Source organism: Bos taurus, chromosome 8 (assembly GCF_002263795.3).
Source record: "Bos taurus isolate L1 Dominette 01449 registration number 42190680 breed Hereford chromosome 8, ARS-UCD2.0, whole genome shotgun sequence".
Taxonomy (NCBI): domain Eukaryota; kingdom Metazoa; phylum Chordata; class Mammalia; order Artiodactyla; family Bovidae; genus Bos; species Bos taurus.
The window spans coordinates 878,174-898,784 of NC_037335.1; the positions used below are offsets into that span (position 1 = coordinate 878,174).

At 49.0% G+C, this 20,611-nt stretch overlaps 1 protein-coding gene across 5 annotated transcripts in view; it reads left to right on the forward strand.

The window, feature by feature from the left end:
- Positions 1-20,611, forward strand: part of PALLD (palladin, cytoskeletal associated protein) — a 366,355-nt gene that overhangs the window by 175,533 nt on the left and 170,211 nt on the right. For all 5 annotated transcript variants that reach the window (XM_010807668.4, XM_010807669.4, XM_005209784.5 and 2 more), the window contains exons 8-10: positions 209-232; positions 14,696-14,815; positions 17,269-17,578. In XM_010807668.4, coding sequence (XP_010805970.1) covers positions 209-232; positions 14,696-14,815; positions 17,269-17,578 — 454 coding nt within the window. The remainder of the gene's footprint in view (positions 1-208; positions 233-14,695; positions 14,816-17,268; positions 17,579-20,611) is intronic.

Sequence of the window (20,611 nt, forward strand, 5' to 3'; positions counted from 1 at the left end):
TAGTGAGAGCTGTTAAGGGAATTTTAGTTTATTTATGGGAATATAAATTGATCTACCATCCCTCTTTCTTGTACGACGGGGCTTGTCTGCAGTGTTTCTGCAGACATGTCCTAGACAAGGTCACAGGAAAGGATGGGCAGGTTTAGTATGAACGGAAACTGACTCTAATGCTCTGTTTTGATTTCTTTTTTTCTCATGTGTTGAACAGAACCTCGATCCACAGCTGAACCTGGTAAGAAGCTTTTTCTTTTTTTCTGTCTGCTAATGTATCTTCAGTTTCAATAGTTCTTTGTTTCCGTTTTAAACCACATGCAGAACAATGTTTTTGCAGTTCCCTGGAAATGTGAAACCCCCTTACAGACAATATCTTCTTTATTGTGGGGTCTGCACACTGCATTTTACATCCAGTTGTTTTATTAGTGAAACATTAAGTTCCTTTCAGACAAGAAGATTGCGCTCAGTGACTTAAGTCTTTTAAAACCATGGTCTTTTATACTCAGAAAACAAACTAAGCTAGAGATGAAAAAGCATGCTGCTAAGACGCGGCACATTTCTCCTCAACAGAAGACACCACCAGCCAGACCGCAGCCTGGAGATGTGTCTCCTGAGAGAGCAGCCTGAAGGTGTTGGCAGAGTGACCCCAGGGTCTCTCTATGCTCCCTAAGGTGTCTGCAGAGTGACCCCAGGGTCTCTGGGTGCTCCCTGAGGGTCCACAGAGTGACCCCAGGGTCTCTCTGTGCTCCCTGAGGGTCAGCAGAGTGACCCCAGGTCTCTGTGTGTGTGTGTGTCCTGAGGTGTCAGCAGAGTGACCCCAGGGTCTCTCTGTGCTCCCTAAGGTGTCCGCAGAGTGACCCCAGGGTCTCTGGGTGCTCCCTGAGGGTCCGCAGAGTGACCCCAGGGTCTCTCTGTGCTCCCTGAGAGTCAGCAGAGTGACCCCAGGTCTCTGTGTGTGTGTGTGTCCTGAGGTGTCAGCAGAGTGACCCCAGGGTCTCTCTGTGCTCCCTGAGGGTCAGGAGAGTGACCCCAGGCTCTCTGTGTGTCCTGAGGGTCAGCAGAGTGACCCCAGGGTCTCTGTGTGTGTGTATCCTGAGGGTCAGCAGAGTGACCCCAGGTTTCTGTGTATCCTGAGGTGTCAGCAAAGTGACCCAGGGTCTGTGTGCTCCCTGGGGTGTCAGCAGAGTGACCCCAGGGTCTCTGTGTGTCCTGAGGGTCAGCAGAGTGACCGCAGGGTCTGTGTGCTCCCTGTGGTGTCAGCAGAGTGACCCCAAGGTCTCTGTGTGTCCTGAGGTGTCAGCAGAGTGACCCCAGGGTCTGTGTGTGTCCTGAGGGTCAGCAGAGTGACCCCAGGGTCTCTGTGTATCCTGAGGGTCAGCAGAGTGACCCCAGGGACTCTCTGTGCACCCTGAGGTGTCAGTAGAGTGACCCCAGGCTCTCCGTGTGTACGCCCTGAGCCGTGAACACTTCCTGTGCTGCAGCAGGGTAACAGTGTCTCAGCCTGTGGTGTCTCACTCACACATCCCTGGCCTCATCAGAGCTGTGTGCTCCAGCATCTGGGTCTCCTGCCCTCTGCCTCACTCTTCTCATTCTCGCCTGTCTTCTCACAGACAAAACTGACATCTAAAGAGAAGCAAGATTTCTGTCACGTGTTTCCTAGCAGGTCCTCCTGGAGGACACTGTCTCAGTGTTTTTCCCAGCAGTGACGTCACAGGCTTCAGTCTTCTTGCTGAAGGGTAGGAATGATATGTCTCTGCTTCACCACGGTTGCGTCTCTCAGGAGCCAGACTCGGCTCTGGCCCTCCTTGGAGAGCTTGGAGGCTCCTGGTCAGAAAGGCTGTGGTTGGTCCCGAAGCTCTCATACCCCAGCAGAGGCCCTGAGGGGCAGAATGTGAGCCAGTTAGGATCCAGCCATGAGGGATGCTCAGAGTACCCTGAGGGGAGACTGGAGTGGATCTGATGCCTTCCACTTTCTTTTAAATCTTTACTGGACAGCAGGTGATTTACAATACTGTTAGTTTCTGCTGTGCAGCAAGGTGAATCAGCTATATGTTCACAGACTACAGGCCATGGGGTCTCAAAAAGTCAGATACGACTGAGCAGCTAAGCACAGCACACACATATATCCACTCTTCTTCAGATTCTTTTCCCGTATGGGTCATGATAGAGTACTGAGTAGAGTTCCCTGCACTATCCAGCAGGTCCTTACGTGTACTGTTTTGTGTGTACTAGTGGGTACATGTCAGTCTCCATCTCCCAGTTTATCCCTTTCCCCCTTTTCCCCTTCGTAACCATAAGATTATTCTCTACACCTGTGACTCTACTTCTATTTTGTAAATCAGTTCATTCATACCATGTATTTGGATTTCATGTATAAGCAGTATCATATGATGTCTTTCTCTGTCTGACTTCCTTCACTCAGTATGACAATCTCTAGGACCATCCTCGTTGCTGCAGACGGCATTATTTCATTCTTTTTGTGGCCAATATTCCACTGAATGTATGTGCCACATCTTTTTTTATCCACTCCTCTGTCAGTGGACATTTAGGTTGTTACCTTGTCTTGGGCTTCCGTTGTAGCTCAGTCAGTAAAGAATCCACCTGCCATGCAGGAGACCCAGGTTCGATTCCTGGGTCAGGAAGATCCCTTGGGGAAGGAGATGGCAACTCACTCCAGTATTCTTGCCTGGAGAATCCCATGGAAAGAGGAGCCTGGCAGATTATAGTCCCACGAGGTTGCCAGAGTTGGATATGACTGAGCAACCAAACTACTAACCAGTACTATATCTTGGCTATTGTGAATAGTCCTGCAGTGAACACTGGGGCGCAGGTATTGTTTTGAATTATGGTTTTCTCTGGATATACATCCAAGACTGGGATTGCAGTAAATTGCCCCAATTTACATTCCAGCCAGCAGTGTAGGAGGCTTCCCTTTCCTCCACATCCTCTCCAGCATTTTTTGTTTGTAGACTTTTTGATGATGGCCATTCTGACCAGTGTGAGGTGATACCTCATTGTGGTTTTTATTTGCATTTCTTTAATAATTAGCGATGTTGAGCATCTTTTCCTATGTTTTTTGGACATCTCTTTTTTGGAGAAATGTCTGTTTAGGTCTTCCATTTTTGATTGGGTTGTTTGTTCTGTTGGCATTGTGCTGTATAAGCTGTTTGTATATCTTGGAGAGGAATCCCTTATCACTTGCTGTGTTTGCAGATATTTCCTCCAGTTCTGCGGGTTGTCTTTTCATCTTGTTTCTTGTTTCCTCTGCTGTGCAAATGCTGATCTGACGCCTTCTTGTTCTGCGTTGCTCCCAACCCAGCGCCCACATGTATAGTCCCCACGGCAGGTGCTGTGGTCACTTTCCAAATTACGGAAACACAACTGCATATTTTGTCTGTGACATGGTTTCATATAAAATTGATGCTGTTTAATGATCATGCTGTTCCCTGATAGAGGGAACTTCTGAGGCTCAGTCTCCTGTGTGAACTGGTGTGGAAACCCTATGGGAGTTAGGGCACATCTCTTACATTGCTATTTTAAATAGACTAGATAGATGAATGGATATAAACACAGGAATCAAATTTCTCCTTTACCCACAAGAAAGTTTATATGAACAAATCTATGGAGAAGGTTATCTCTTGATACTTTATTTATTTACAAATAAAACTAAAGTCTTGGGCCAAACATTCTGAAAGTATTTCTGGTGGAATGGATTAAGAGTGCTTTTGAGGTTGCATTTTGGATTCTGTTTGAATTCATGCAACTCTTTCATCGTGTTTGAATTCTGTTTGAATTCATGTAACTTCTTTCATCATGTTTTATCCATTGTCATCACCTACACAGGTGATGTAATTTATTAAATGTCTTTCGTGATCTGTGTTGGAAAATCATAAACTAAGCATCATCTGAAAATTCAAAACACTGGTTAGAAATGGCATAGCTCAGTTTCTGAGTATGTGTGTGTTTGAAAATTGAAAACAGTATGCCAACTAAGAAGGATTTAGTGACGAGGGAGAGAAACTCCACACACTCCCATGCCTCACACAACATACATGCCTGTCTGTTATGTTTGCTGTTTTGCTTCTAGAATTTGGTTGAACTATTCAGTGAAACCAGTGCTGAGCAGCTTCATGGGGTAGTCTGACCTCTAGAATGTCCTTGAACGCTTTTGGGTTAGTGACAAATCATGCCAGGGAGAGCAGGATACGGAAGGCCTTCCTTATAATCGGCACATCCTCGGAACGTATGGAAAAGTCTGTGCTTTCTGTGCTCACTCAAGTTTCCTATTTTTCTTTTCCCTTCGATTTGATCTGGAAGCATTTAGGAATACAGATTCCTTCATTCCAACCACAATAATAGCATTTGCTGAAGACAAGTATCAGTATTTTTTTGGTTGAACAGTATTTCAAGCAAATCTGTCAGCGCAAGGCAAACCACACATATAGTCATCAGTTATGGAAAAAAACACAACTAGTCTTCTCTGACCTCTGTAATTCCTCCACAATTGTGTTCCTCACCACACAGCTGGATTGTTCCTTTCTTTCATGGAGGACTATCACAATATTTGGCTTCAGGAGTCTACCCTTGGCATGGAGAATTACATAAAATCCATAAACATGAACAACAATCCCAGTGACCGCTTACATGAGCTGTTGAATTAGAACTTCACAACAAGCAAATATTAACACATATTTGGAGCTGAGCAGTGTCCTGGCTTGCCTGACAAAACCACATATGATTATGATTCCTTTACTGGGAGGCGGAGGTCTAACATTGACCTTGAAGTTGACTGATGCTTCCCGGGTACAAAACTCAACTTGTATTGAACCTTCTATTTTCCTTAAATGACTGGATGGATAGCTCCATCCCACGGACAGACCTGTGAGCTCTTTAGCCTTTTGGAATGTATGTAGGAACTGGTTTCCCCCCTGGCTACTTTTTAGCCACTGTTTCATGGAGAGGAGATAAATTTTGTTAAAGGACTAGGTTGAGGGTGGTCTCCAAATGCCAAGATGTAAGATGGCTGAGATTCAGAATGCATCCAGCCTCGCCCCACTTCCTGACCCACGCACTCTTGTGCTGTCCTCCCTGGCTGGCCTCTTCCCTTCCTTTCTTTCCCGGTTTGCCCCCTCACTTATTTGTATGTCTCTTTTTCTCTTCTCTTCACTCTCCTTCCTTTCTCTTATTCGTGGGTAAGATAAAGACCTGGAAATGAAACTGAAATTCACGTGCCTGGCCGCAGCCCCTGGAGGGGTTAGATGTTTAGATAAAGAGGGAAATAGTCAATTCCCTCCAGTTGTGTTACTCAACGGAAGCAGGTTTTTCTCGTCACTCCTGTGCTGCGTCAGTCTGATGTGTCTCCACTGCCTTCCTGTCTAGACAGAGGTCTGCCTGCATCCCCATCTCCTCAGCGGCTCAGTCCACAGCAGTCAGTGTGCTCAGGACCCACATGTCTCTCAGAGAGCCTGCCCCAGCCTCCTTAACATACTGACCTTATCCTGATTGAGTCCTTCAGAGACCTGTGTATGGGGGGGGGGGCAGGGAGGGGGAAGGGAGGGGAGCAGGGCACAGAAGACCTGCGTGACAGCTGTCAGCACCAGGCCCTGACTCAGCTGTCTGCAAATGGCCACAGGCTGTATTGAGTTACTCCTGCAGCATTGTCTCATGGCGTGCAAAATCCAAACTTCAAAAATATGTCTTATTGGTTGGGAGATGGTGCCTGAGAAAGTGTGGCTCTCTGCTCACCAGGGATACTCACCTTCCTAGCTCCCGAGAGTGGAATCCTGAGTCAACATGTGAATGAATTATATTTTGTTACATGAAGTGAGGTACTGAGTGGTCAGAGGGTGACTGTGAGGATGTTTGAATACAGTTCCAGGTTAAGATGGTAGATTAAACAAAAGTGGGTTGGATAAAGCCTGTGGTTCCCAAACTGTGTGGCCAGACACCCCATGCGCCATACCTGCCAACAGAGGTGCTGGAGATGGTGGAGATTTTCAACAAAACAGTGAGACTTGACACATAGATAAGGACTGCTGGCTTGAGACGGCTCTGCCTCACAATGTTAGATCATTCTATGTTCTCTTCGGTAATATGGTGGTTGTTATTCAGTTGCTCAGTCATGTCCAGTACTTTGCAACCCCATGAACTGCAGCACACCAGGCTTCCCTGTCCTTCACCATCTTCTGGAGCTTGCTCAAACTCATGCTCATTGAGTTGATGATGCCATCTAACCATCTCATCCTCTGTCGCCCCCTTCTCCTCCTGCCTTCAGTCTTTCCCAGCATTCAGGGTCTTTTCTAATGAGTCGACTCTTCACATCAGGTGGCCAAAGTATCAGAGCTTCAGCTTCAGCATCAGTCCTTTGAACTTTGTGAAACTGAGTTTTTGGTGTGTGTGTGATGAAGAGCAAGTCCCACATGCAAACCAGTGAAGACATGAAAGGAGAGTGGCCGGTCCAGTGTGGCCGTGAGAGGAGGTTGGGGGTCCAGTGTGGACGTGAGAGGAGGGTGTGGGGTGTCCACGAGAGGAGGGTGGGGGTTCCAGTGTAGACGTGAGAGGAGGGTAGGTGGTCTAGTGTGGACGAGAGAGGAGGGTGGGGGTCCAGTGTGGACATGAGAGGAGGATGGGGGGTGTCCATGAGAGGAGGGTGGGGGGTCCAGTGTGGATGTGAGTGGAGGGTGGGGGGTCCAGGGTGGACGTGAGAGGAGGGTGACTGGTCCAGCGTGACTCCAGGAGGAGTTGTGCCACGGTCCAGGTCCACGTACACACATACACTCATACACACGAGTGATCATGGTGATTTAAGAATAAGATACTGATGTTTTCCTTCAACTTATGTGTGTTTTTAAAAACAGTAACTTCTTAAGACCTAGATAGTATTACATTCTTGGTAAGAACTACTTTAGCAAACAAGACTGTCTCTGCATCTTTTGGTTTGGAACACCATGAAAAATTGCTGAGACACTTAGGGTCTTGTGAACCAACAAAGTCTGGTTTAATGTCTGGGGAGTGAGGGAAAGACTTGAAGCAGGAGACAGAAGGACCGCGTCACTCTGAGGACCTGAGACCTGCCTCCCCCACGACCCACTGCCCTGGCCCTGGGAAGGCTGGCTAGGCCAAGATGCTGGGGCTCCTCTCTGGGCATTGGAACACCCCAAAAGAAGAAAAACCCACCCGTGACAATCCAGGAGTTTCTCCAACACAGAGGCAGCTACGGGAAGGCCTGGGTGCCCAGTGCTCTCTGCTGCTCTGAGCTTCCACACGGCTCAGAACCATGAGGATGGGAAGAGATCAAACCCAGATGGAGAAACTGCCCTCTGGGATGGTACAGAAAAGCAGGATCAGCTCCCCAGAATGCAGCATGGAGGCAGCAGATGCACTAAGAGAAATTGTGAAACCGCACCGCTATCATCAGAGAGACAAGAGAATCGGCGCATCCAGGAAGCAAAACTGGGAGGAGGGGAGGGTGTTCAGAAAATGAGGAGTTGGTGGAATGAAAAGACTGGGAACAGAAACAAAAGATGGGAAAATGTCTGACAAAGGAGGAGGAAAAGACAGAGGAGGGATGTAAGAGAGAAAAGGAATGAAAATCAGATGGTAGAGACCCACTGGCGTGGACCGCACATTCGAAACTAGGATTGCAGGAGGCGAGGATGAAGGGGAGGGATTATCAATGAGATACTATGTTTATTCCCCAAACTGGAGGCAGTCAGTGTCCAGACTGAAGGGACCCTGAACGCACAATGTGTCTAGACACACTGATGGCCACGCGTCATGTGAAGTCACAGGGCCCGGGACGACCATGATCGCCCCACACCCGAGGAGGCAGCCTCAGCGCGCAACAGTACTTGGATCGGAGAGCCCGAGCCTCTGAGCGGGGTCACAGCACACAGGGGTGAGGCAGGCCTTCCACATGCTGCTGTGATGTGACCTCCAGCGCAGAGCCGGACCCCAGGCGAGCCTCTGGCTCCACGCAGAGCAGCATTCGGGATCTGTCAGACTTGCATGCCTCAAGGACTGCCCCGCACCACCTGTCTGCAGGGTGTGCTCCTGGCAGTGAGAGAACTCACCGGCCGGAGCGAGACACGGGGCAGGAAGGAGCGCGACAGCAAAGGCGAGCAGAGCTGGGGGCACCCACGGGGCACGGCCACGTTGGGATGTGACGAGGGCAGACACAGTGTGACGTTCCCCACTCAGAGCTCAGGCCCAGCGCCCATCTCCTGCCCTGACGACAGATGATGAGGGAGGCTGGTGAACTGACCCCAGGTCGCATCTCTGCTTGGCCTGACCCCCATCCCTGCCTGCGGGATCAGCTGGGAGCACACGTGTGCCTGCTTGTGGACGTGCTGTGATCTGACCCAAAGCTGAGAGCAGAAAGTCGGCCAGGTTAAACTGCAAAGCGGTCACGTGACAGACGCAGACACCGCCAGGTCTTCTGGCCAGCTGTCCCTCTCCTGCCGGTGCTCAGCCCCTCCACACAAGCCCCCACCCAACCAGGAGCCCCAGATTTCCCAGGAATCCCTGCGGCCTTGACCACTCAGGACCCCTGTGTACTTTGGTAAACACCTGGGGAAGCTCAAGTGTTTTCTGACAGTGGCAAGTTGGCCTTTTCTTTACACAACGAGATAAATGCTTGTGCTCAGTCGTGTCTGACTTTTTCAGGTGCCATGGACTGGGACCCCGCCCCCCGGACTCCTCTGTCCGTAGGATTTTCTCAGCGAGAATACTGGAGTGGGTTGCCATTTTCTTCTCCAAAATGCTTGTTAGTCAACATTTAAAAACTAAGTGAAGTCAGAGAAAAATAAGTATCATATGATGTCACTCATGTGAAATCTAAAATAATGATGCAAATGAACTTATTTGCATAACAGAAATAATCACAGATGTAGAAAACAAGCTTACGGTTACTGAAGGAGAAGGAGGCTAGGAAGGGATAAGCTGGGAGATTGGGACTGACATGCACACACCACTATATGTAAGATAGGTAACCATCACGGACCTCCTGGGTAGCACGGGGAGCTCTGCTCAGTGCTGCAACAACTTGTGTGGGGAAATGATCTAAAGGAGAGTGGGTGTGTGTGCATGTATAACTGATTCACTCTGCTGTCTGAAACCCACACAACATGCAAACCAACTACACTCCAATCAAAATAAATTACAAAGTAAAACTAAAGGGCACACTTTTGAAGGAACTATAGATACGTGGTAAACATACAGGGAAATCAAACAGAAAGGAAGATTCAGCTGGGGTGGGTATTAGGGGGCATTTCTAAAGAACTGGTCATCTTTCTTTTCTTAGGTTTATTGATGAGTCTGCTGGGGTTCATTTCATTGTTACTCCCTAATCTATGTGTTTTTATTTTTGTAATTTTTTTATTGAAGTGTAGTTGATTTATAATGTTAGTTTTTACTGTATGTTAAAGTGATTCAGTTTCATATATATATATATATATATCCGTCCTTTTCATATTCTTTTCCATTATGATTTAACACAGGAAGTCCTTTAAAAAATGTGTATGTCTTATAGTTACCCACACTGAATCACATCTTGCTAACTTTAGTCCAGAGTCCTTTTTTATTATTATTATTAATAGTTGCGTTAGCCAAATTATGTGGTTTGGAAGGTAAAAGCTGCATTTTATTTTTAGTTAGGCTGGATCCCAAAGGGGGAAAAAAAGGCCTGTAAAGGAAGACATTTATGAAAACATCCCCCAGTTACCCAGAGGATCCAGTAATATAATCCATGCTGCTTCCTCATTTTATGTTTCTGCAAACAAAATGGTTTTGTTTGTATTTGATGAAGAGTTAAACATGACCAAGAAGTTGAATGAAATTTGCGATTAACCTCTGAGAGGTAGTTATGTGATTGAGTAACTTTTAAGTAATGGTAAAAAAGACAGAATTTACCATCAGCAAAAAGATTTCTGATTTAGTAAGTTGTTATATGTCTTCAAATCAAAGCTTTCTAGTTAGGAAAATTGGATTCAAATAGATCATAATTAGAGTCATTAGTAAGTTTAAACTTTTCCATTTTTTCAAAGGCCAGTTTTTTAATACAAGCAAGTGAGCCTCTGTCTTTGAGACAAGCAGTCATTTCCTGATTCCCGTCCCTCACCAAAATGTACTTCACGGTCTCTTACGGTCTTTGTTCACAGAAGATGGTCCCGGGTGAGAACTGGGTGCAGCACCGGGCTCGTGCCCTGTCTTCCCGGCTTTCTTCTTCCCTTAGTGTCAGAAGCATACGAGCCAAGATGCTGCTTTCTCAGCAAAACATGAGCCTGTTGTCACTTTCGGATGCAATTTTCCAAGAGAAGCAAAGCTGAACGACTTTTAGGGCGTTGGACCAAAGCTTTGTCTTGTAAAAGTCCCTGAGACGTGGCAATGTCTGAAGATAACCCAAAGAACTTGCTTGTGCTTTTTTATTCTGACTTTTTTGTTCTGTATGTAAACTATCCAGTCGGTCATCAGCTCTATGCATGAACATACCTCATTTTATGCAGGAGAAGTGTTCCTGAGAATTGCTGGAAAATGAAGTTTGTTGAGTCAGATTTGAAACACGAAGGCTTTTCATTCTCTGAAGGGTCCTCTGGGTGAGAAGGGGCAGCTGTATAAACAAGCTGGGGTTTTCTTAAAATGGCATGACTTAAAAAAAAAAAAAATCACAAAATTGTAGATAACATAAGAAGGCACTCTGAGAGTTGACGAGGTCATTGCTCCCAGACCGATTTCTCTCATCCCTGCTAGGTAAGATATTACCCTGATTTAAAAGGTACGTTTACAGCACAGCACTGTATGAACTGTAAGCACCGTGCTTGCAAGGAAAGCTTCTCAGGCGTTTCTCTGTCTCCAGAAGCTCCATCTTCCAGGACAGTGCGATGGGGAGGCGGGCACAGACGCCCAGCAGCAAATGCTGCTGCCCACCTCCCAGAGAATGGCCAGGACAGGGTGGAGGGTGGGGGGTTTTCCCCAAATCTCCGTAGACTGGGCTGTCCATCTCTTCTTCTACCAGCAGGGCCATGTGACAGCACCCTTGGGGCTGGTCTGGCATCCTCCCAGTGTGTCTGGTACCTGGAGGACACAGAGCCCACCTGCAGGTGGGTTTGCAGTGAGTTACTTGGACAGTGAGAGTAATTCGGATGTTCAGATCCAAGAAACTCCCCCTTTCCCACCTTTCACAGCTTCATTTCTGTTGAGTTCCCCATCTCCTGGACGAGGAGCAAATGCAGAACACCTAAAGGCCTTGTGCTAAGGAGCTCATGGGAGGCAGGGTGTGACCTTCAGCGTTTTGGCCTCAACGTTAATTAACTGTGACCTTAGGGGGATCCCCTGGGACCTCGCCCAAAGGAATGAGCAATTTAAGCTAGTCCTTGTAGCCCAAATTTATGTGTTCAGTTTACAAATCCCCAGTCCCCGATGCACTTCTGGATAAATCAGTTTCTCCAGGATTCGTCTTACGTGACCCCCCGCCCCGACTGGAATTGTTTCTAGCTTCGTGTCTTTCTTGGTGGAGAGCCTGGAAGTGTGTGCAGTGCAGTCAGGACACACAGGGCACCCTCCCCCTGCTCCCTGTCACCCTCCCGTTCTGGCCACTGAGCCTTTGCATCAGTGATAGTCGTGTGCTATAAATGCTCTCAAGCCTTTCCCTGAAAACCCTTTCCTAATACGCCAAACAGCTCCATCTAACAGGATTCCTTGACGGTTTTTGAGCCAGGAACTCCAGTGGGCCCCCTAGGGCAGTGTTTTTAAACTGTGGATCATGACCTATGAAAGCGGATGGCAACCCCCCCATCCGTTTAAAACAAACTAGAAGAGAAAATGCATAGTGCCCAGCATTTCCCCACTATTCATAGCACGGGAAGTCTCCAATGATACCATCATTTCAAAAAGGGAAAATAATTTTGTTTGTTGAAAGAAAGCAGTACGTTATTAAGAACTCAGCATATCTTGCAATTGAAGTTAAGGTCAACAAGCTCTCTTGGGATATAAAGGAAGACTTACTTTCATTTTATTTACTGTTTTATTGGTCTACTTTTTATTCACTTATTTTTCATCTTCGCCGTGTTGGATCTCTGTTGGACTTTTCTCTAGTAGCATCGACGTCGGGGCGGCAGGGCCCTCCTCTATAGCTGCCCCCCTCTATAGCTGCAGTGCTCAGGCTTCTCGTTGCAGTGACTTCCCTTGTCTCAGAGGATGGCCTCTAGAGCAGTTGGGTTCCCGCATTTGTGGTCCCCAGGCTCTAGAGCACAGGCTCAGTAATTGTGACGCACGGGCTTGATCGAACCCATGTCTCCTGCACTGGCAGGCAGATTCTTGACCATGGAGCCACCAAGGAAGCCTTAATTGCTCTACTTTTGCATTTCCTACTTCTGTTGGTATGTAAAAGTTAAGAGATGTAATTTTAATAAATAGCAGTATTTTTATTATAAGATAGTACTTCTTATAAACCCACTGTGTTTACAGCATAAGTTGTTTTGAGGCCAGTTTGCTAATCTCATCCCTGGTGGTTGGCTCCAGGAGAGATGCCTTAACTCTGAACTCTGAGAAGCATGCCATCGGGGCTGTCAGAGGCGCACGGCCCCCACCAAGGTCTGCCAGCTCTTGCTACAAGGCCCAGGGGCGCAGACACCAGTGCCTCCACGGGGCGACCACTGTGTGGCGCCTGACTCTGTGGTTCAGCCGTTCGCAGCTCTGTGGTCCATGTCAGGCTTGGCCCCCACCCCGTGGGCGCACATGGTGGGCGTGGCCAGCCTCCAGGGTAGCTGGGATGAGCCAGTGGACTCGGGTGATGGGCATGGCCCATCCCAGCTTGGGGGGCCCTGAGTTCCAGGTCACCAAGGGTCCATCAGTGCTCGCAGAGATGAAGCAGAGGGACAGGGCCGCAGAGACTTTGGCTCCAAAGGGACATCCTTCCCACCGCCCCCAGGTTAAAGCAGCTGCCAGGCCAGCTGAATCTCAGGACTGGGACAGAGCCCAGTGCAGGGGGGCCTGGGTGTTGGAGGAAAACCCCCAAGTCCCAGGACTGAGACAGGACTGCAGAGCCTGGTGTGGGGGGTGCCTGGGTGTAGGAGGGGAACCCCCTAGATCCCAAGACTGAGACAGTACTGCAGAGCCTGGTGTCGGGGGGAGCCTGGGTGTAGTAAGGGAACCCCCAGATCCCAGGACTGAGACAGGACTGCAGAGCCTGGTGTGGGGGGCCTGGGTATAGGAGGGAGCCCCCCAGATCCCAGGCTGAGACCGGACTGCAGAGCCCGGTATGAGTGGGGCCTGAGTGTAAGAGGGGAACCCCCGATACCAGGCCTGGGGCAGGACTGCAGAGCCTGGTGTGGGGGGTGTCTGGGCCTGGGTGTAGGAGGAGCAGCCGCAGCCATTCCTACAAACAAGCCACAGCACAGTCTCACGTATTCCACATGATGTGTGATTAATCGGTGTCTGTGGGAATCAGAAGTACACAACGTTTCTTAACATTTACCAACACAGCCGTCCTATGTCACTGATGCAACATAGATCATCATTCCATGTAATAATAGGTAATCGACTCCCAAAATGACAATGCATATTATGCATACATTGATTAACTGGGAATAGGTACTACACTCTACATTAAGCTTCTTTTTAGCAAAACCACCGACAGTTCCTTACGACGTAGCAGTCACCCTAAGTCACCAGGCAGTGCCCTAAGCATAGTGCGTATCTTGTCACAACCATAAATGGTCATGAGAGTGAAGTCTGGAGCCCGACTTGGTTCAAATTCTGATTTTGCCACTCATGAACTGTGTGACTTTGGGTAAATCAGTTAGCCTTACCGTGCTTCAACTTTCCTATCTGTAAAACAGGCTAATCATAGGAAATGTAACTTGCAAGGTTGGCATGAGGGTTAAATCTAAACTCATGTCTGTTCAGTGCTAATAATGGTACCTCATGCTGGAGAAGGGCTTCTGTAACTCTGAACTGTTGTGATGGTTACCAGCATCGACCCTCATGACAACCCTGTGATGGATGATTTATGAGTCATGGTCCATACAAGACCCAGAGGGTACATTCTCTTACTGTCTCCATCTTTAGGTAAGAGGTGGGCCAGAGGCACAAAGGCACCACGTGGCGAGACCCTCATTCGTGCCCCGGTCTCCCGGTCTCTGGTCCCAGAGTCTGAGCTTCTCACCCCACAGAAGACAGCCACGCTGTGTAACAGTAGCTTTCAGAGTAACTGTCTGCAGTCAAACATTTCCCCATTGTGTTCTCTTTTCCCCATTGTTAGCTTCTCAGAGAAGCTTGATGTCCCCAGTAAGGGCTTCAGTTGAGCAGTTCTTTTGTTATTGAGAACTTCATGAGCGTCAGCCAAACTAGGCAGGGCTGGCGTCTCCCACGTACCAAGCGTATGGGTACACGCATTGCAAACCTCTTGTGTCCTCGTCACAGTACCCTCACGAGGAGTACATTATCCCTGTTTTATAGGCGAAGAAGCCAAGGCTGATGAAGACAGAGCTTGGCCACAATCACCAAGCATCCATCTGACTCCAAAGCTTTGCCACCAGGTTGAACAGCTAAATTAAATGTCAAGAGATTCCGCTGTGAATACTTCATAAAATGACCCCATGATAACTGTTACCGAATTTGCTTGGGTTAGAAGGCAGAAGTCTGGCTTCTTGGGAGCAACCCTGTGGGTGCCCTCTGATGAGTGACTCGGTTCTCTTCCTTCCAGAGGAGATCTGCACCCTGGTTATCGCAGAGACATTCCCCGAGGACGCTGGCATCTTCACGTGCTCAGCCAGCAATGATTACGGCTCAGCAGCCAGCACTGCCCAGCTGGTGGTCACTTCAGGTACGCCAGGTCCCTACTGCAGAAAGGACCACCCGGAGGACTGCCCGGCCTCCAGGAGTCATGCTAAGAATCTGTGCTTCATCACAAAACAGAAGGCTGGGGTGGGGGGCGCTGGGAGGCGGGGGGAGTGGGCTGGGGATAGGGGTTGGGCAGTGGGAAACAAGAGCTGAAACCACAGGGTGATGATAGTGTGGTGAGAGAACACACATAGGCAGCTATTTCGGGTGTGTGTTCTCTGTCTTGGGAACAACGGAGCTGGCTGCCCGTGTCTTCCTGCCTACCGGGATGACGCGGGGATTGGGAGGCACCAGGGCGAGTCAGTCACTGTTTAACCCCGCTCAGTAGACCCAGAGAAGCGGCAGAGATCGTAGAAACCAGATTCCACTGAAAGCTGAGTCCTACGAAGAACTCAAGCAGCGCGTTTTATTGTTCAAACCAACCTCCAAGAATATCAGGACATTTTTGTAAACTCAGAAACTTAGCACTTAGGGAAAGTGTGAAACCATTCTTTTCCTCTGTTGCTTTGACCTTTAGTTAACTGTTTTCTGGGGCTTCCCTCATGGCTTAGTAGTAAAGAAGCTGCCTGCAATGCAGGAGACATGGGTCTAATCCCTGGGTTGGAAAGATTCCCTGGGGAAGGGAATAACAACCCACTCCAGTATTCATGCCTGGAGAATTCCATGAATAGAGGAGCCTGGTGGGCTACAGTCCATGGGGTCACAAAAGAGTCAAACATGAGTATTCTGCTGTTATTAAGTAGCCTTATTTGGGTTTTATGGCGATATTTCTGTTGTTTATTTTACAACGGTTATAAAATACCTCTTTGACCAAGGCGGCACCTAGCACCTCGGTCAGGAGGCAGTCCTCAGCTGGAGGTGGATTCAACGCTCTGAAAGTTTCAAAGGATTTCTCTAGAAGCTGGCAAGCTGGTTGGTAGGGGGCGGCAGAGACACAGACAAACCAGTTTAGGGCGGTGGGAGGGATTCCTGATTTGTCATCTTCAGTAAGAAAGGAACTGTAAAGTTCTCCTTCACAGGGCTCCGCTGGCAGGACCGAGGACTCTGTTAACAGGAGGCTCCAGGGTTGTGATCAGAGCCACAGAAAGGGTCCAGTATTTGATTCAGGGTTGAAGATGGTCCCAGCGAGTGGCGCCAGCACAGGTGCAGTGCTCTGACCATGCAGCCAAAGCTCCAGCCCCATGTCTGTGTGACAGAGATTAGTAGTATTTCCCGTTTTTCTCAAGGGTAAATCTGCTCTTGGCCAAACGTGATCAAGAGCTGTTCTCAAGCTTTCTGCTTGCCCCAGGAAGCACCTGCAGAACACTCCAGAAGCCCTGCTGGGTGCTAGGCGGGGCACAGGGTCCTCGGAAGACACACCCTTGTGTCAGGATGCTCTCCGTTATCCACTGAGAAATGAGCAGTGTGTTCTGCACTGAGTCACAGCTGCAGCAGTCCCCTGAACGGGAAATAATTCCCTATGAGGTCGTAAGACATTTCCCTGAGAGCCTCGCTTGGCTTTAGGAGTGAGTTCCCACTGCTCAGCACAGAAAACCTCTGTAGCCTGAGCTAAGCTCAGCGAAGCACAGGTAGGGTGTTCTAGGCTGAAACAGAGAGGACGAAGTGGCGTCGTTGACAGTGTTTGTGTGGTCTTTTTCTTTTTTAAATTTATTTAAAGTGAAGTTGCTCAGCCCGATTCTTTGCGACCCCATGGACTGTAGCCTACCAGGCTCCTCAGTCCATGGAATTTTCCAAGCAAGAGTACTGGAGTCGGTTGCCATTCCCTTTGCCAGGGGGATTTTCCTGACCCAGGGATCGAACCCGGGTCTCCCACATTGCAGGCAGATGCTTTACCATCTGAGCCACCAGGGAAGCCCAAATTTATTTAATTGGAGGATAATTACAGTATTGTGGTGGTTTTTGCCATACCCTGACATGAATCAGCCACTGGTGCACATGTGTGCCCCCCAGCTTGAACCCCCTCCCACCTCCGTCCCCACCCCATCCCCCAGGGTGTCCCAGTGCACCGGCTTTGAGTGCCCTGCTTCACGCATCAAACTTGCTCTGGTCACCTATTTTCCATATGATAATGTACATGTTTCAACGCTATTCTCTCAAATCATCCCACACTTGCCTTTTCTCACAGAGTCCAAGAGTCTGTTCTTAACACCTGTGTCTATTTTGCTGCCTTGCATATAAGGTCGTCGTTACCAGTAGTCTCTTGTCATCTTTTTTTAGCTCTTGTTTGAAATTTGTTAATAACCTGGTAGCCGGGGTCCCACTTGTGAGCCACCTGGGAGATGAAGTCCAGCCTGGGGGACCAGCCTGCCCCGCCCCACCCCTGCCCCCTCTGGCACTGTCCCGCAGCAGCCCCCACCCAGGATCCAGGCTGTGGGTGGGGTGGGAAGGGGCTGCGGCCAGGCCATCTCACCGAGTTCCCTCCTCTCCCTCCCTCAGCCAGCACAGACGCCTGCGGCTACGACTCAGCAGGAGAGTCCGGCAGTGGCCACTTCCCACTGCCCTCTCCCCTATGGGAGGCGAGCCCCTTCGAGCTGGTGGCGCAGAAGCCGGCAGAGGCCCCTCCCAAGAGCGGCCCCGAGTCAGGGCTGAGCTCTGCTTCCGACAGGGAAGCCACCTGTGTGCACCCCGCACGCGGAGTAAACGGAATGGTGAATGGCCGAGCTGAGGGCGGCACCGCTCTCCCCAGCCCGCCCGCTCTGCTGTCCCCCGTGAAGGAGCCCCCGCCTCTGCTCGCCAAGCCCAAGCTGTGAGTACCCCTGTCGCACAGCCACGGTCCGGCCTCTGCCAGGGGCCCAGGGTCCAGACCTCCCCCGGGGCAAGGCCGCCTGCAGGCAGGTGTCCCGGCTGTGTGACCTTGCTACTCAATGGGGCCCCTCAAATGTAAAAAACACCCCAAAGCAGAGAAGTACATGAGAGGCTTGGTTCAACCTACCTTTTGCTAAAAACCGTAGCTGGTTTCAGCTGCGCAGGTGTCCTGCCTGGGGCAGAGGTGTCTTCAGAAGGTGGGAAGGGCCTGCTGAGAGCCGGCCTGTGAAAATCACTGCCACTGTCTTAAGTAGAGGAGTTGGTGAGGAAATCTGACTAAGCACGGAGCCTGTGGCTGAAGATGGAGTTTCCAGGTGTGGCAGGCTGCTGGAGGGGTGGAGGGAGAGCGCCTCTCCCAGCACAAGCTGCTGGGTGCAGCGTTCCACGAAGGGCATGCTTCCACCCACACCACCTTCCTACTTGGTTTCCAGTGTTACAAAAGGGTGGTGATGCTTGTATGCGGGGTTGCGCTGGTGCCACCGGGGAGGGTGGTGGTGAACCCGTTAGAGAGTCAGTTAAGGGATCCCTCTGAGCAGAGCAGAGCTGAGTCCCTACCCTGACGGAGGTCGGCGGGAACGTCAGAGTCCTATCATTGAGGCCGTGTTTGCACGAGGATGGACTCCCCAGGGCCTGTGCTCCCCTCGCTGTCTGGGGGAGGGGTGTGCTGTGGGGCAGGAAGCAGCCTCAGGACAGGAGTGACTGCTTCCTCCCCCTGACTGTGACTCATTGTGGGAACAGGCCAGTTTTCAGATTAGGATGGCATCTTACATTCATTCATCACTTTATTGTTTATTGGGCAGTTTCGTGAGCATCATTAGACCACTCAAATAACAAATCAGCCAGACTAGTGCCTGAGTCAACAGATGGGCAGGCACTTCTGTGAAAGGAAACTTCTGCACTGCCTGTATCACAGCTTCAGAACTTGCTTTTATTATCTTTTACAATGAACACCTCAGGCTTCCTCATGTATCTGCCGGGCTCATTTTGTGGGCGGTGGGCTGCTCAGTTGTGTACAGTAGCATGTTCCTCACCTAGACAAAGCCCCCTGAGATGCGGGACAGGTCTCAGCAGCTCAGAGAGGCCACCTGAAGAGAGGCTTATGCCCCTGTAGCTCCAGCCCACTGAATTAATTGTCTCTGCCGTCTGCTTTTATCTTTGCATCCAGAGTGTGTATTTGCAGTGCTTTGGATGAAGCAAGGGACCAGCTCTCCTGGGGCAGAGAAGGAAGGTGTCCACTAACACCTGCTAGCTCTTGAGTATAAATCACAGGAGAGCAAACAGAAGGGGCTGCTCACAGGCCTCGCAGCCTCCGTATCTCAGGGGTTTCAGCAGCTCTTCAGCTGACTCAACTGTGTGGGGGGATGTCTATAAAAGATGGACGGAACACTTCTGTGGTTATTAAGAGCTACTTGAATGGCTCGGGCACAAATTTGCAGACTGACATCATGATCTGCTTACTAGTCAGGTGTTCAGTTTAAAGTCAAGTCCAGGGAGGGTGGATTTCAGTGTCTAAATTCCCTTCATGAGGAAATTGAGGGAAACTTGGTAGCTTAGAAGTCACATTGCTGGTAGCAGGTTTTGTCCTGCTTTCTGTTTTCAAATCTTTGTGTGTAAGTATATCCTTAGAGCATCCCTTCATGATGTCCATGTTGTATGAGTACCTTCCAGTTACTACGGAGGAAATAATATGTGATTGACCCTTCCAACATATATATCAATTTTTAAATTTTCTTAGGAATTGTAGCACTTTTTTGGATTTTGTTTTCATCACAAAGCGAGTGCATGCTTGAAGCGGCAGGTCAAACAATACAGAAGTGGTTGAGGGAACTAGTGCCAAGGTCTGGTATGAGGCCTTCCACCCCTTTCTCTGTTATCTGAGAAGGTTGGCTCATTGTTTTAAAGGTTGTATCCATTGATAGGAATGCCATTGAATGACATCTATAGGTAATGTGGAATGATGTCCAGGGTGTCAATGATTAATGTAACCACTAAGTAAAATTCTTATACATGTCTGTTTCTTTTCATACTTTGGGAAAAAATGAAATTTTGAATCTTACGATTAGCAGTGGAAAAACTGGTCCACTTGAATCTTTTTTCATCAACCCATGATTTTACTCCTTTTCATAGAAAAGGAGGGGCTTATATTTGAGGGGTGGGTAGGGAACTGTATGGCATACCATTCATCTGAATCATTTGTAAGCAAACAAATAGGAAACAATTAGGAGGGACTGAAAATAGTAGGAATTTAAATATTTACTCTTATTAAGTGAATCTGAAAAGGGTATTTTATTTGTTAAATTCCTGAAATAGTGTCATTGTTAGAAGGAAAATCTCTGTATTTTTCCTCTCAAAGAGCTCAGTAGCAATCATGAGACGGGGAAAAAAGACTAAAATGAAAAGATAGAAATGTCCTGAATTCCTTTCTGCAGCAAGATTCTAGAACAGAAAGCCCCAGCATGGGTCTTGGCGCCCTCCCAGCCCCTGGCTGCTGTCTGCCTCTGCCCTGAGGGTGCGCCGCCCCCCAGGGTTGTGGGTTCCCCTGTTCACGCCCAAGGCGGTGTCCTTGGCGCAGACTCTGCCCCTCCCCCGGTGTGAGTTCCCTGGGGTTGAGCATAGCCGTTCAGTGACATCCAGGTGCCCACACACCACACCATAGACCAGAGGGCACTTTGACTGCACCCAGGGAAGTCGTGAGAGTGTCTGAGAGTCCCTGTGTCTGACACCCAGCGCCGTCCCTCGCAGTACACAGGAGAGGTGAAGTGCTGCTGAAATCATAGTGCTTATCAGAGCCAAAGAGGAGGGGAGGAAGGTAGAATAGCTTGTGAGCTACTTGTCATGTTATCATCCTTGTTCAGAGCCCACCAAGTAAGTCTACAAATGCTGCCTGAAAAGGCAACATAAATACACCACTCGGTTTGTTAATGGGAAACAAAATCCCGTCTCTTTATTCTTGCCGAAAAGCAGTCCCTGAAAG